The 17,116-nt window shown below is 43.8% G+C and overlaps 1 protein-coding gene across 1 annotated transcript in view; it reads right to left on the bottom strand.

Annotated features, from left to right (window-relative positions):
- Nucleotides 1-17,116, bottom strand: part of CSMD1 (CUB and Sushi multiple domains 1) — a 1,664,412-nt gene that overhangs the window by 618,959 nt on the left and 1,028,337 nt on the right. Inside the window, 1 exon segment of the mRNA XM_032468715.1 lies at nucleotides 5,094-5,301. Coding sequence (XP_032324606.1) covers nucleotides 5,094-5,301 — 208 coding nt within the window.

Below are 17,116 nucleotides of genomic sequence, written 5' to 3'. Positions count from 1 at the left end.
GGGCCGCGGGGGCCGGCAGTTCGCCCTCTGCCTGGGCTTCCGCCGCCCGGCACGTGGCAGTCCTTACTGGATGCTAGTAGTCAGTGCAGGTTGCTGTTTTTTTGTTTTTTTTGTTTTTTTGTTTTTTTTAAGAAAAATACATCATTCAAAGAAATGTTCAGAGAAAGATATTATTAAAAGCAGGGTTTAGGGAAAGGGCGACAATAAATCACGCTAATGATGGCCTTCCACCTCTAGCGAGGCGTGGAGGCCCAAGAGCAGAACCCCGTGCCTTCAGATATATCCGCACGCGTGCTACTCCTATGGTACCTGTTTGTGTCATCTTTGCTCCCACAGAAATGCCGAGGTGCACACATCACAGCAGGCTTGTGTAACGTGATGACTGAATTTAACTTTAAAGTGGGAAATATGAGAGAAGGGAAACCAATTATTGCAGTAGGCGGCAACGGGGCGGTGTAATATCACGGCCTCCTCCTCATGCCTGAATGAGGCCATTGCCCTTCCAGACTAAGGTGACCAGAGTGGAGGAGGTCAAGGTCACAGGAACAGAAAGGCTGCAAACAGTCACAGGTCGGAAGGCAAAAGGAGAGAAATAACTCGGTGCCATGAGTCCCCAGGACCAAGTTCTAGAGCAGACAGAGGACATCAGCAGGACAGCAGGGGACATCCGCACCAGGTCTGCATGCCGGCCCGGGTCGGCGCGCGCACCCGGGTCTCTGTACTCTCTTAGGGGGAGCTGGGCTGGGTGATACAGCAACTCTCTGAGCTGGTTTTTACAAATTCTCTGTGAAATAATTTTAGAGTGAAAAGTCAACAAATAAAATGAGGCGGGAGGGGAAGGGGCTTCCCTCCCTGTACCCTGGGCAGGTGGGCGGAAGCATTGACTTCAGAGAATCTATCGCTCTGCGTCCGCCTCAATAATCCATCCTCATTAGAAATTAAATACACACCAAGTCCATTATCAATTAAGTGACAAGCTGGAACAACACCGCAGGTGCTGATCGACCCTTCAAGGGTTCTCTGAAGCTCACTCAGCCTCTCCAGTCCCTTTGAAGTTCTGTTTTGGCTTCAGCGAGTCACCGATGAGAGTGATTGAACAGTGAAGTTGTGCCCGATGAATGGGTTTTATTCTGATGGCCTGTGACTCAGTCACTGATGGTTATTAAGAGTCGGATGCATTTAAGTAAGTTTGGGGGCACATTTTAAACACGTTTATTGTTCCCTGTTTTCTTTCCTTCTCTACCCTGCACACACTCTGTCACAAAGTGGGGTGGGTAAATGGCCCTTGTTGTGCAAGTACATATTGTAAAGACAGTAAATCCTCGCTTCCTTGTTTCTTGTCAAGACTCCGTGTCCCTAATCCTTTCACCACCATGTCTTCATTCAGAAAGACAGCAGGCTGACCCAAGTGAAACCACTTTTCTTTCTTCTTGATCGTTCCGGAATTAGGAGCAACACGCTACCCCATCAAATCACTTCAGAAAGAAAGATGCGTCGCTAGCGTCACTGTTAACCATGTTTTTAATTGCAGGAAAAACTCCAATTATTAGACCGTGTTGCAGACAACTAGACAGGGCAGCTCTCTGCTACGGGAGGGTGTTGCCAGGAGGCCAATCTGTACAAAATTAGAATCTGAATAGTAAAAAGAAAAAAAAATTCAGCCTCATCTCATCTCCAGTCAGGTTTAGGTGACAACCACCTCCATGTTTAACATATGGATAATTCTGGTGCATTACATCACCCCCCACTTTCAGACTGCCTCTACTGTAGCCATGGCAACTCATACATCAAACATAGCTGGGTTGGTAATTTCTCTCCAAATTAAACGGAAATAAGGCTAATCCTGTTATTGTTCTTAACAATTTTCCAAGTAGCTTTTTTTTCAGAATGCCCTTGTTCATATAGCCTGTCTTCTAAAAACAGATTATTGGAAAATTATGTGTATGTGTGCACTCTCTCTACTCGGAGCCATTACTGTTGTCCCACTGTCCCTGCCATGTGACCTTGTGCCTGAGAGGAGGCATGCCCACCCACACGGCCACTTAGTATTTTTCTTGTAATTCCAGGATGCAAACTTTTAAATATACCAATTTGGACCATTAAACATTTCAGGCACTGTCACTCTAAAATTGCAGTGAAATGATAGTTTTTTTTTTTTTTTTTTTAAGAAAAGCCAGATTATGCATTTATATAAATCTCAAAAGGTACTTCAGGTGATTCTGGTTTATACTGTAAATGTGCCCGTGTAGGTTTCAAGAATGATTTAGGAAAACCATCTTTTCCTTTCCAGCTTCTCAGGAAGAGTAATTGAAAAGATGAGCGTTCCATTTAAAAGTGGTCCTACGGCCCTGTCAAGAGATTTCTCTTTGTAATTGTGATAAACACTAAATGTCTCCCCCAAAAGCTCTGTCTTCCCTGACTCTCCCGCTGCAGCCTGTGTGCTAATTGCTTCTCAACTGGCCAAACTCCTCTACGCTGGTTACCTGCCCAAGGCTTTAGGGTCCAACCCACAGCCCCAGAAACAGAGAAGAGGGCAGTAGGCTCAGACTCGGACTGTCCTGTTTGGGGACACGGTTGGAATTACAGTGAAAAGAACTTGTAATCAGGGCTCAGAGGCCATCTGGTCGACCTCCAGCTCTGCACCAGCTCCCTCAGCTTTGCCATCTCTCGTCCTCTGTGCCTCTCAGCTTCTTCACCAATAAAGGGTAAATAACACTAATAGTGACCCCACACAGCTCTTGTGCGAAGCCAACAGGACAATGCAAATCATACCAAGAGTATAATTATCAACAACTCTACCTGTCTGATAACGTCTATCGAAAGACACAGATCATGTTGAACCAACAGGCAACCCAGCTTTTCAGACCAGAAGGCACACGGCGTCAATGTCCCACTGACAGCTTTTCCAACAACTGCCCAATTCTCTCCTATTTGCTCCCAGATCATCCATCTTGGTGTTCAGGCAAACACCCGGAGGGCTTTCAGAGAGCTGGGAAATATCTTCCAGCCTGAATCCAGGCACCAGGATTTAGAACACTCACACCCCATCTGCACACACTCTTCTGAGTCTGTTGTTGAAGTAGTGGGGACACGTGTCAGGGGGAAGGAGAGACAGAGATAAAATAGAAGGAGAGAACACAAGAGAAATCAACATGGATGGAAAAAGAAGAAATGTCTGACATGAAACCAAATCAAACAGCATCACCTAAGTCCTGCTGGCCACCGAATACGGAGACGTGAGTGAGGAGGTCCACCTCCCCAGGAGTGAATCACAGTGTGTGTGGGACGTCCTTCTGCAGGACGGTGCTTCATCTTGACGGGCACCTCTGCTTGGCATCCCTATTTTTCTCTCAGAGTTTGATATGGACATTTGTACCTTAAAGTTTCCTTTCTTCCATAAATGAAGTTTGTTTGGCAAAAGCTGTCCTGATCACGGATTCTCCATTCTTTGTCCAACAAGCTTCCCTTTTTTCTCTCTCTCCCAACCTGACATCTCACCAGCAAGGTGACGCCCATGGTCTCCAGAACTTCTCACAACTAAGACCTTTACCATTAGTCACTGAATTTCTGAGAATCACGCACCATATATTTTGCATTGCGATGATTTTGTGAAAACCAGAACAAGGTAATGTTCAAGCCAGGAGAGTGCTGGAACGTTGACTCATTGACAGTGACTGACCGGCGAGGAACCCAGTAGAAGTTGAATGAATTTATGTAGAAGTTCATTTAGCATAACCCCTTTCTATAAACACAGCTAAAATGGTTTGTCCAAGGTCACCCGGACAACTGGGACAGAACCTGGAGTAGAATCTAGGATGTCCAACTATCAGTTTGGTACCTGTGTCCACAAACTCTGATGTAACAAAACATGAGACAGACAATCATATATACCAGTCCTCGTGCACTTCCAGTTAAACTGCACGGCAAAAAATAAGCAAAATGGTAACCTTGCTCCGTCTAAAAGTACTGCTCAGATGAATGAAATCTAAAACAAAGGTCATAGACGCAAGTGGTTATTTTTCTTTTAAGTTCAGTAACATTTAACATAAGAACAATGAAACGAACGAAAGGAAATGACGTAATCTATAAATAGGCATCCTCTACTTTGAGTCTTGAGCCTTGGAAAATAAAGTAAGATTCAACTTTGATAACTGGCTTGAAGCAGGTGATCTGACTTATGACACGTTTCAGGTTTGGTATCTTTAACCTTCAGTCTCTGTGCTGAAACGCAAACGTAAACCTACAGAAATACTCAAAGTCATTCATTCATCTTCTCCTCTACCAGTACAGGAGCGGCCAACATCTCCTCTGTTCCAGCTTAACTGGAACCCACATATACCCAAGTTTGCTTATAGTTCAAGACCTGAAATATGTGCCTCTCAGCAGGTTTTAAAATGCTAAAAAATTAAATAATGAAAACAAACATAAACATTTCGACCGACAACTAATTACTTAATTTGAGGCAGACTCTGAGCCTTTAAACATCTGTTCTTCTCATTCTCCCTTCTCAATTGTTCCTACAGACACAACTTACTCTTGCGACAAACACCATAAACCAGAGGCTGCCAAGGGTTAGAGCTCGTTTTCTTTGGTCGCCACCAGCACACACACCACACAGCTCCTGGTCAGCTGACCGGCTTCACGTGTATAACGGGTCAGTATCTATGGGTCGCCTGTGACCCTCACAGGTGGGCATGTGATTTGGTGCAGCGTTTTCAGGGAGGAAAACAAATACGCAATCACGCATCTGCAGCATAGTAAATGACGGGGAACATGACATTTTAAAATCTCCACCATCTAAAAATATCTGTTTGCTCTGAATCAGCTCCAGACCAAATCCAAAACTAACTCGGCTCACTTAGCTGCCATCTTCCATGTATGTCGCTTTGGAAGAGTCCAAAATGAGGACACAGGAAGTTCCGGGGCCCAAGGGGCAGACAACACCTCAGCTCCAAACACCAGCACGCAGACACCTTAGAAACTTTGAAATCAGCCGCCGTGGAGACAGCCCTCCAGCAGGGCAAGGAGGGAACCCCGATTTTCTAACGCTTGTTACGGGAAACGGGGAAGCACGTTCCTCGTCCAGAACTCACCAGATGGACGGTGCTTCTGTCCCGCTGATCTCCAAGAAGTCGTACCCTTCTTCCAGCTGGAAGTCCGTGAAGACCACAGCGATGGTGTCCCCGGGTTCTGCCAGGATGGTCCACGTGCAGTCTGCGTTGTTTTCGTACTCGGAGGGGAAGTGCGGGCTGGAAATGGTGCTGCTGGTCCCGCGTAGGGTCCCTCCGCAGGCCCCCTCAGCTGCAAGGACACAGGTGAAGGAAAACGTGATTTAAGGTGGCCTGATACTCAAGCACGCCCACAACGTGTCACTCAGTCAGGGGCAGATATTTTCTGAGCCCCTAAACTGAGACACGCTCTGTGACAAAGGATTTCTTCTTAGTTGTTAGCTTCGTTCTACGGAAAGAGTTAGAAAGTCTGCCAAGCATACCGCATTGTTAACTGAGCTGCCCTCACAGAAGGCAGCGGAATTGTGTCTCTTCTGAACGCTGAAATGTGCTGTCACTCGACACTTGACTCTCACAGACAGCTTAATAGTATTTTCAAAGATTTTCTCTGAATCTTAGAAGACAAATAAATTGGAAACATTTTGAGCCTTAAAAGTATGTGGCCATCTTTTCCTCGTTTCTTTGATACCTGGCTTTGAAAATACAGTGATCTTTAAAGAAGTAGTGGCCTTAATCTTTATTTCCTGTAGAGTCTGGATTGTGCAGTTAGTTTTGAATTTCAGATAAGTTCTTGACTAATATGATAACAGAAACACATCAATTCACAAAAAGGCTCTGAGCAGAAGGAGCTGCATGAAAACTTAAAATGAAATATCTTGGAAAAGTGACAAGGCAAAGGTCTGTCAGACACAATACATTTAGGATACACATTAGCATAGGAATACATACTGTTTTGAAGAGAAATGGAGCTTATAAAAGTTTCCACAGAATAAACACTAGATGCCGTTCAATTTACATAATCATCTGTTACAAAACGATGCGTACAGAGCAAACTGCAGTGCAGGGCAGGTGAGTGTTTGTAAAATAACATGTTTGAAGACACGTCTATAAATACTGTTACTCCCCTCCCCCCCTCCCCTTTCTTCCTTCCTTCCTAGCAGATGATACCAGCAAAGAGTATACAGCTGGCCCTCCGTAACTGCAGGGTCTGCACCCTGAGGTTCAACAATGGATAATACATTAAAAGGTTCCAGAAAGTTCCTAACAGCAAAATTTAAGTTTGCTGCCTGCCAACCGCTATTTACACAGCACTTCCTTTGTGTTAGGTATTGTAAGTATTCCAGAAATGACGTAAAGTTTCCAGGAGGATGTGTGGAGGTTTTATGCAAATACTGTGCCATTTTATGTAAGGGACTTGAGCATCCTTGGGTTTTGGCATCTGCAGGAGGTCCCGGAACCAATCTCCCATGGACACTGAGGGAGGATGGCATTTAACAATTAGGGACATCAGTGATGCAGTTTGAGTGATACAAAATCAGCCTGTTGCCAAAATGGGGACATTTGTCTTTGGCAGCTTGTGAAACTAGACAGCTACACAAAATCACCTGGAACCGGGATTTACATTGGCTATTGATGAAATAATTGTGTATATAAGCATATCACACACTTAAAAATAAAGATACCTCTATAGGAATAGTTTTTATATATGAACACATCACATATACGATCAGTAACACATACTATAACACAAAAATATAATACAATGTATATCCTATTTAATATGTGGAGTTTGTTTACCTAATTTTGTTACAGTGTCCACACGTCGCCATCTGTGTATGAGAACAGATGCAGAACAGAAGTCACAGACGTCTTACTGTATAAAAAGACACAATGTCACAGGCAAGCACGCTTAAAAGTTTTCAAATCCAGGGCAGGTGCTGGATAATTAAATGAAATACAGTAACTTAAATCTGACAGCCAAGATGGCAGAAATGGTTTATAATTCAACCTGCTGGCAAGCAGTTCCCCTTCACGAGAGTTAGTGGAGAGAAACTGGTACCAAATTATTCCGGATTCTTGAAACTGGAACCTATGCACTGAAGCACTGTTTATGATTTAAAGGATTCTGACACAGGTATACTTGTGAGCAAAACAGAGTCTAAACTTAGACTAAGAGTGAACAGGAGAAGGGGTGCCCTGGGTTCTTTGGGAAAACACTTTGCCAACGTTGACCAGACAGAGGTGACATTAAACCGCTTGGACGAGGTACACAGGGACACCCAACATCAGCCACCACGTCAGCTGTCCCTCCGAGCAGGACCCTGGACTTCCTGCCCCGCAGCCGTGACCCCCTGGTGGCCCCACTGCTGGAAGGGCTGATGACCTGCAGAAGGTGTCTACAGGGCTGGGGTGACATGGTCTTCCTGGGGACTCCAGGAAGTGAATATAGATTAACTAGTATGTGGATGCTCAGTATTTTAACAGGTGGCAGAGCTGTACTGGTATCTGCCAGCTGCTAGCAGCCCTGATTCACTGACCAGAGCTCTCAGCAGCACATCTCCCTTCTGTTTAAAATGAGCATCGCTCAACTGGGTAACCTCCAACATCTCACACTGTGAACCTACGACTCTAAGAATTCGGACACCGAGTACCCAGTTTCCCTAGGACCTCAGTGGACAGCTTGAGCAGACCACGGAGGGCCAACTTCAGCGGGCCAGAGCCGAGGACCGTGCTCCATCCCACAGGAGGCCCACGCCCGTGCCAGTCACAGCCAAGCGACAGAACATCACGGCAGCTTTGCTGGGATGGGAGATGTTACTTAAGGAAGACAGAAGAACAGAAAATGAAACTACAGGGAAAGAAAAATTTAAACGTTGGCAGAGAAGGAAAACCGTAATTCTCCCAATGCAGCAATCAGAATTGTGTTTTCTCTGGGAGATACTTTAATGACCACACAACACTTTCAAATGAACTACAGTTAGAATTATGTCAGGCTAAACACATGCAGGATGTATTGTAATTCTTAAAGCAGCATTTCACATAAAATTGGACAGAACAGTATGATTGATGATGTGAAACAAAACACAAAAATAATTCATACAACTCATTGGATAAAAGACTTAAATCACAGAAAATTATGTTTACTTTATGTGTATGTGTGTGTGTACTTGAGTGTGTGTGTGTGTGTGTGTGTGTGTGTGTGTGTACTTGAGTGTGTGTGTGTACTTGAATGCATGTGTGGATAAAAGTACCTGCAATGGTGTTTTAGATTGTTTCTCCAACAGAACGTTTTAACTGTTTCAGTCTCTCCCCTAGTTTTGTTAAGATAATCCGGCTTCTAACCTGTAACGTGCTACACGTCTGTACCTGTGGTAACTCCCGAGGAGGGTCACATAGCCTCCATTCTAGACGGGGAAAATGGGTTTTAAAAGAAACTAATGATTTATTGTGACATTTATGAAAATGTAGGAGTAGAACAAGCACATAGATAAAGTCGCACAGTAAACATTTTCCAAAGCACGTCTGGCCTTGGGGAAGTGATTAATCAATTAACTGATTAATTGCTGCAGGGAGTCGTTTTAGTTGCGAACTTATCTTCCAGTTTGGCTGCATTCTTTGTAACGTATCACTGAACGGTAAAGCCTTTGCTGAGCAGGAAAGGAAGCCTCTCTTCAGAGTTTAGGGTGTTACAAAGATCCAAACACCCAGGAGGACCCAGTCTACGATAAACATTGTACATGATGGGAGGGGAGTGTCTTTACAGAGTGTTCTGGAATACAAACAGAAACTGGAAATAAGTGAATTTAGAAACAGCCTCGTAGAAAATGCATATTAGGTCAATTCAAATGTTTGAAGTCTAAAATAACAGGTAAATTGGTGGGATAAAACATACTGGACGTAGGATAAAAATATTTGTCTCAATTAATGTATTACCTAAGCTAAACAGAAATAATGAACGTCACTGTAGCAAAAGAAACATTGCAGTAAACCAACGTTCCTAGATAAATTTTTTTTCAAAATAAATGTACAAATATAAGATTCAAAATAAAAAACAACACAATGAAAAATACTTGCAATGACATAGCAAAGGGATATTATCTATACTTAATTTGTATTCCTACGAACCATGCACAGAGAAGTTTACATAAAAAATTAAAAATGACAACTTAAACAAGGATGAATTTCAGAAAGAATTAATAACCAAACACAGGAAAAGGCTTAATCTCTTTTATCACAGACATTAAAGTTAAAACAGCAGTGAAATACCTCAAGTTTTAAAACACGTAACAAAAAAGTGGAAAATAGCTCAGGGTAAAACTGACATAACTCAGCGCTCCTCATCCAACGTGTATAGACACGAGACTGGGCAACTTGACAACGTACATGAAGAATTGTGTACGTTCAATGTTCAGTCTTTGGCAAGTTGCTCAATTTGGGGTCTAACATTTATTGAGTACATTTAGGGGCTTGATATTCTACACAAGCCCTTTACGTGGACTACTTAACGGAATCGTTTCCAAAACACACGAGAGATGATTGTTACCCCTATTTCACAGTTGTCAAAAGGGAGGTTCTGGTTTATTAAAAACGCACCTGGGAAATGTCAGGAAGTCATGAAATACGAACATGATCAACAAAACAGAATTAAAATTAATCAGCATAAACACCCTATTGCAAAACATTAAAAAAAAGTATTACCTGCTTTGTGCAAAAGCAAAACAAATTCAACTATATGCGTATCTATATATATAATATTTAGACTGCATTTTAAAAATAAAGACTGCAAGAAGTGCAGAATATTTAAAATAACTGGGGCATTATATTAATGAAGATATAAACGATTTTAAAAATTCTTCACTGTTTATCAGTAGAGTTTAACAACTAAAAGCAATTCCCTAGATCAAAGAACAACAGTCATGAAAGCTTCATCATCACGCATGTAGAACTTGACAGAATTAACGTGTTCCTGAGAGTATTTATCTGTCAAATGTTGATAAACCACATACTTAGAACAGACAAGGCATGCGTTGTTGTTTAAAACTAAGTCCAGCCTGCACGTGCCTTTTTGGAAAGGAAAGTCTACACGAAGCAGGAACGACGACTGCCTACTGATGATACACCCATGCTACATCTCAGTTTTGGTGTCATAGTTTATAAGACAGAAGAGAGAAAAATAATTTTATAGCAACACAGAACTACAATGTAACCACTGCTACTACAAACAAAACATATTTGTTTGGGATATTCCTTCTATCCACAGTATACCCCAAAGTATCCGGCTCTAGGATATATTCTAGGTTCCAACAAATTCCATGAAATTACCTTGTTTGAAAGATTAAGCTGATTCGCCATCAAAGTTTCAAACCTACAGGCATTCATCGTAGATGTAGAAAATTAAGTGTAGCAGCAAGTCTGAATCCTTGAGTGAATGTGTACAGTGCGATGGCAGGCATGCCCCCCCCCACCCGTTACAGACACACAAAGGACTTCACGAGGCTGTTGTCCCCATGAGATGGCAGGTGACAATAAATCCATTTGTTTTTTGCTTCTAAATTATGTGGTGAGACACTTATCTTTCTCAATGAAGAGGCTTCCTGATGCAGGGTTCTCTTAGTTGGTCTTTTTTCTAAATGTGAGAACGTTTCAGATGGAATTAATGGGCTTCCAAAGTCACAAGCTCATGCCTAATTTAGAGAACACGGGGTGTCCCGTGCTAGTATCACACAGGCTGCCTCACTCCTGCTTCTAACAACAGCCACACTGCCGAAGCCCCTTCACTGGATTCAAGTAAAAATTTATCATACATAAGGAAACATTAACATTATAATAAACAGTTCCATATTTAGTAAGAAACTGGGTGGTCAGGACAGGTACGATCTGTGAACTCACGGAACCTCATCAACAGTAGCTGAACATAAATACAAAACAGAAACAGACTCAGACACAGAATACAAATTAGCGGTTGCCAAGAGGGCGGGGCGTGGGAAGGGACAGACTGCGATTTCAAAATGTGGACTAGATAAACAAGACTGTACTGTGTAGCACGGGGAATACATGCAGGATCTTGTGGTGGCTCACAGCGAAAGGGAATGTGACAGTGACTGTATGTATGTTCACGTATAACGGAAACATTGTGCTCTTCACTGGAATTTGACACAACATTGTAAAATGACTATAACTCAATAAAAAAAAAAAGTTAAGAAAAAAAAGCCCTCCAGTGTCTTCCCATATTTCTTAGAACAGAAGTGGAAGCCTGTGTAATGGTCCACGGGGCCCTGCAGGACCTCCCTCCGCCCATCCTCTCTGACCCCCTCCCGCAGCCACGCCAGCGCCCAGGCTCTCCGGCCACGCTGGACGCCGCACCGCTCTTCACTCACCGTCTGCTCTGCTCTCAGGACCGGAGCCCTGGCTGTTTCCTTCACCTGGCCCACGCTCCCGGCATTCTCACATGGCTTACTCTCTCGCCTGCAAGAGGGGTCCAAACAATGCTGGCTGGGCCAAAGACAGCGGTTTCCCAGGACGCGGGGTTCAGGCGCTAACGCCGGACGGTCCGGGGCAAACCAAGCAGCTGGGCGGCACGGCTCGGAATCGAGCGTCACCCTCCTCGCGAGCGTCTGCGCGCACGCGCTGCAGGGGGTACGGGGCACGTTTGTTCTCACTCAGTTTTTTGATGTATGTTGCTTGTCTCTTGCCTGTTAGGGTATTTTTTCCACGGCAGTTAGGAGTTTTCTGGTTTTGTTCACTTTGCAGCCCCAGCACCCAGAACTAATATAAGTGACGAATACAAATTCGCCCCCGGGCCACATGCAGCCCAGTATCTGCTTTCTGGAACGCAGCCACGCTTGTTTGTTCAGGTAGGGTCCACACCACCGAGAGGGGCTGACGACAGGAGCCCGAACAGAGGCCGTGTGGCCTGAAACACAGAAAACATTTACTATCTGGCCCTTGACAGAAAAAGTCCACTGACCCGACGGGTGAACGCACCTGACACCTCGTCTGTCCTGGGCAAACATTTCTTGAAAGAACAAATGACAAGCACAGACAGCGGGCATGATCTACTGGGAACCCAAACACAGTTAAGGCAACTTTGGGGCATCATTTTAATGCTAGTAAATTCTCAGCAAATTAAAAGGAAATACTGACATCAAAACCAAGAGTAATTGTAGTGAAAGTCCTTGCGGCAGGGGAATTTGTTCGGCGAGTCTGCAAAGCATAAGTAACAGTCCTAGAATTCTGTCCTTAGGAGACAATTAAACAGAAGAAAAAGCAGCAATGCTGTATGTACGGAGACACTAATTACAGCATTATGTGCAGAAGCAAACACTGGGAACACTCATTATGTCCAATTATGGGGAGAGAGGGGGACTATTAATTTGTATACTATTGAGGATTTGAGAAGAAAATGCTGTCAATTAAAATTGGAATGTTTGTGATTTAATACCAATCTTAAAAAGGAAAAAAAAAAAAGTACCGTGCTCTACGCCCTCAGTGTTTAAGAGCTTTTCAGAGGCGGAGCTGACTGCCTGGTCTCTGTATTTGGTCCATTCTGGCTCTTCCATGACGATGATTTCAGGAATATTAGCTGTTACTGGTATTAAGCACTTCAAGCATGGCACTTAATCTCCATCAGTCCTGTGAGATTGTAAGTAGTATTAATCCAATTCAACAGACTCAGAGCCAGAGGTTTTGCAAATAGCTTTGCCAAGATGTCCCAGCCAGCTAGTGAAAAATCGGGATGTTGGATGACTAAGTCCTTGCTATTAAAAACTCCCATCACTGTCTGTCACAATGAGTGGCATTTTCTTGGACGTGTATCTATTTTGGCACTAGGCATCTTCAGCTCTGTAACGTAATATGGTGCTTATGTGGGAAAAATCATGGAAAAATGCTAATTAATCTACAAAACAATTGGCATAGAGGCAATTAAGATTATGCTTTAACTTGTTACAAGATTGTATTTAATGAGATCCTGTAAAAAATGCGCTTAACAGCAAGCCTGTAGCACAGTGAACCGCAAAACACGTAGACCTGATTTCCTATCATGTTGCTATAATGTTGACATATATTTTCAATAGTTCTTTTTTTTTTTTTTTTTCCAATTTTGGTAAGATTTACATCAGAGTTGTTTACTGCACAGTATGCAAGAAAAGTGCTTAAAACTAAATTGTCCAAAGCCATGCACATTTAATTTAGAGCCACTTTTCTTATAAGGCGACTGTCCCATTCAATCTTACGTTGCAATGCTTGGTTCTGACATGACGGATTATTTAAGATTCATTTTACAATGTTACCTCCATAACACAATTGATGAAAACACAGCTGTGTTTTAAATATCACATAATTTATTGACACCCATAAAAAGCATGACTTCCTTCCCTTCTCCTCCCCTCCAGCCATATCTTCGCCCAGTATTTCTCTTCCCCACAATCACCAGCAGCAGAATGTCTGCAATTAACAACCTTGAGTGACATTTCATAAAGCACTGGCAAGTGACATATTGTCATTTCCAGTCACATTATGTAAGGCTTATCAATTAAAGAAATTTGCAGCCTTAGGCAGCTCTAAATGAAACACGGGCATACATTACTGAGCATGTTTTATTAAAGGTATTGCTGAGAATGCTACTGGTCCTTTATTTTGTGGCATCTTTGCTTGCTAACTAGCATTCATTCATCCAAGGCAACACACTGCCCTGACACGCATAAAATCAGCCAGCTCTCAAAAGTATGCAAAACAGCTGCCACATCCTATATTCTTTAAAACCATCACAGAATAGTGACAATTTGTTTTGACACTTTTAGGTGAATATTTATCTTAAACGCATGTGTTGAGACAGAAACAAGGCTAGAACTTTGGTGAGGAAGCACTGTTGGTCCCTGATAATCATTCATTTATTGTTATTTTTCAATGGCTTGCAGATCATGCTTCTCAATAAGAGCAAAAACAAACAAAAAACCAAAAAACTAAAACTAAAACAAAAACAAAACAAAACAAAAACCAAGACCAAACAAACCAAACACCTCTCCTTCACTGTCCCGAGCAGAAGGCACAGAGTGAGGGCTGGCTTCACCACCGACTGTCTCTGTGCCCAGGAGACGATCTCTCACACCCCAAAGAATTAGATTTCTTATCTGCAAATGCTCTGGATTAATATTAACCTTGAAAACTTCGCACAGGATCACATAAATGTACCGGCGTAAAGTGTGTAACACAGCACCCGCCGAGGAGACCGGGTCTAAGCAAAGAGCTTAGTCATGACATTTCTGTCTCCCATTTGCTTTCCTGCTCGAGTGATTCACAACGAGCCAAAAAGATTCTGATGGCTGAAAATGGAAAATGAGGAGGAAAGAGTTACTGGCCAACCACGTCTCGGATAGTTTGTGTCTTGTCTCGACTGCCTCCTAAGACCACCGAGCCGGGAGCCAGAGCGCATCGCCCTGCAGGTGCGCAGAGCCCGGGCCCCGGGTGCACCCTTCTGGCCCACCCTTCTGCCACCAGATGAGAATTCCTGGAAGGAAAAATTGAGGGTAGTGAAGGATTCAGGGCTACGAGGGAGAAAGCGGCAAGAGGCTCAACTTAATTCAAAGACCGCCCTTCCCAGAGAAGGGAAAACTGACCCTCGCTGGCTGCCTTTTCTCCAAGGCTGACTTGCTCTTTGAAGAAGCAGCTTCAGCAAATCATATTGAGCCTTTCAAATAAAATATGAGAAAGACCCTAGAGCCAAACAGCCCTCTGCCGGCTGAAGGCTCTCCTGAGCTGAGTTTCCACGTCGAGGCTGTCATTTGACATCCACGACGCTGTCGCTGGCAGCCCCTCGCGCCAGGCCCAGGGAAAGCAGCCTTAGCCATCCTCGCTTTGAACCACTGGCATCCGAAGGAAATCCTGAGGCTGGCAGTCACTCCTCCCTGCTGGCACTTTACTGCCTTTAAATGTCTCTCCTGAGGCGCAGCCTCTGAGGGCCTGCAGGCCTGTCAGACACCGTCCCCTGCACTGCACGCAGGAGCCGGTGGAGCAAGGGGGAGGGGAGGACACTGCACCCCACCAACCACCATCCCCAGAGGACAAAACCACGGGAGGGGAGGACACTGCACCCCACCAACCACCATCCCCAGAGGACAAAACCACGTCACATGTGTCATTCCCACAGGCAGGACATCCCCAGGCAAGCCACGTTCCCTGTGCCCCTTCCCAGACTCCTCATGACTCAAGTAACATCCTCAAGAAGAAAATGTTTAATCCAAGCTCAAATATTTCCCACTGAAAACGTGGGTTCCTTTAAAGACATTTCTTTTTCTCATAAATTAAAAGGGCATTACCTGGCACGAGACACCAGGTCCAGAGTCCACAGCCCCCCTCACTGCGGTGTGACCTCAGAAAAGTCGCCTGGTGCCTTTGCCCCCGAGTCTCTCTGTCTAAAAAGCAGGGCGGATGACAAGGCAAAGCTCGTGGGGTTCCCGTGAGAGCTCGGCACAGGAACACCTGCAAAGCGCGCAGCGATGCCCGGCGCTGGGTAGCAGCTATGGGTTTCGCTATCATTCACACATCTTTTGCTTAAAAATCCACAATTCTAGTGACCAAGCTGAAACACCTCCCAACTGATAACGAGATGCTCCTCCCTTTGCTACTTACTAAAAATACTTTGAACTTGACTGATAATCCCCTTAAGAAAAAGGAAGCTAGAAAGACGCTGCCTCTGGACCACCGCTAAGTCTGGATGTTCTGCTCTGCCGTGCGGTTGACCTGTGTGTGTCCGCCCACATCCCATCCAGGTCACCTTCGTCTCATTACTGCCATCCAAGTGGTGACATGTAAAACCAATGACCTGTTTCGACACAGACTTACCCCTCAGCAGGGACTTAACTGGCTCTTTCCCTGAGTCTTGAGTTCCTTGCATCACGCTGGTAGTTTTTGTTTTTGTTTTTCATTCTAAAGAATTTCAATGATGCAGGAAAGCCTTCTGTTTGAGAGCTACTAGCACTGAGAGCTTGTAGTTTATATGAACCTATGTCCAAACTGTTTGCCATTTGGCTCCAACCACCTAAACCTGAAGTTGCTTTCCAGACTGGAAGGGACAGGAGACAGAAACAGTAATCATAACAGCTAACAGATACAGAATTTCACTGTCGGGTTCTTTGTTAAGCATTTTATCTGGATTATCTCATTTCATCTCTACCACATACCTATGAAATGGGTACCATTTCACAGGTAGGAAAACTGAGAAGAGAGTTGAAGTGACACTGCACAGCACATAAGCATCATGCCGCATCACCTTCTTTTGTGTTAAAGGCCCTACTGGGTGCCCAGCACAGGTCACATCATTTCATCCTCACACAAACACTGAGAATATCTTTCTAAAATATCTGCTTTTCCATCAACAGTGTCCTGGAGCTCAAAGGCAGTTATGATCACTCCTGGACTCTTACGTTACAGTCTTAGTGATTTAACTAGGGGAAACATAAAGCAAATTAAGAAGGCGTTTAAATCCTGAGCTGAGAGCATGTGTCACTGACTATATCTAGTTTTTCTCTCCTTCCCCCTGTAAATGCACATCACACCTGCACATACATTAACAGTATATCTCAGTAAAAACCAGAAGAGACAATAGAAACACTATCCAGACATGAAGGGAAATTAAGGAAGAAACAGGCTTTACGGTGAAAACTCAACAATAAAAGAGGATTACCAAAATATCACACCTCCAGGAGAAAATCTAAATTCTCATTGTTGAAAGAAGTCAATTTGTTGCTGGTCTCCCATTTAAGGGACTCAGTTTTAAGTAGAGCTGGCTGACCCCCACCTCATTATGCACTGACTTTGTTAAATATATGGTTATATCATTTTTCCTTAAAGAGAGCCACATAACTCTAGAAATGATGCACACATTCAAGGGCCATCGATCGGGTGAAATGCGGCCATGTGGAGTTACAATGTCAATTTTTCCACGCTCCAGAAAGGCCGCTGGGAAGAGACTCGGCGGTGTTGCTGTTAGCAACACTATTAAGATGACTCCTTAAGCAATTCCTGGAACTAAATAACCAGAACATTGGGGAAGGTGGAGATGTACTCATTTCATTTTTGAAAATTATCTAAGCCCTTATCACTGAAAT

Source organism: Camelus ferus, chromosome 26 (genome assembly GCF_009834535.1).
Source record: "Camelus ferus isolate YT-003-E chromosome 26, BCGSAC_Cfer_1.0, whole genome shotgun sequence".
Taxonomy (NCBI): Eukaryota; Metazoa; Chordata; class Mammalia; order Artiodactyla; family Camelidae; genus Camelus; species Camelus ferus.
Note: the sequence above shows the minus strand (reverse complement) of the source record. Positions and strands in the feature narration are given on the sequence as shown.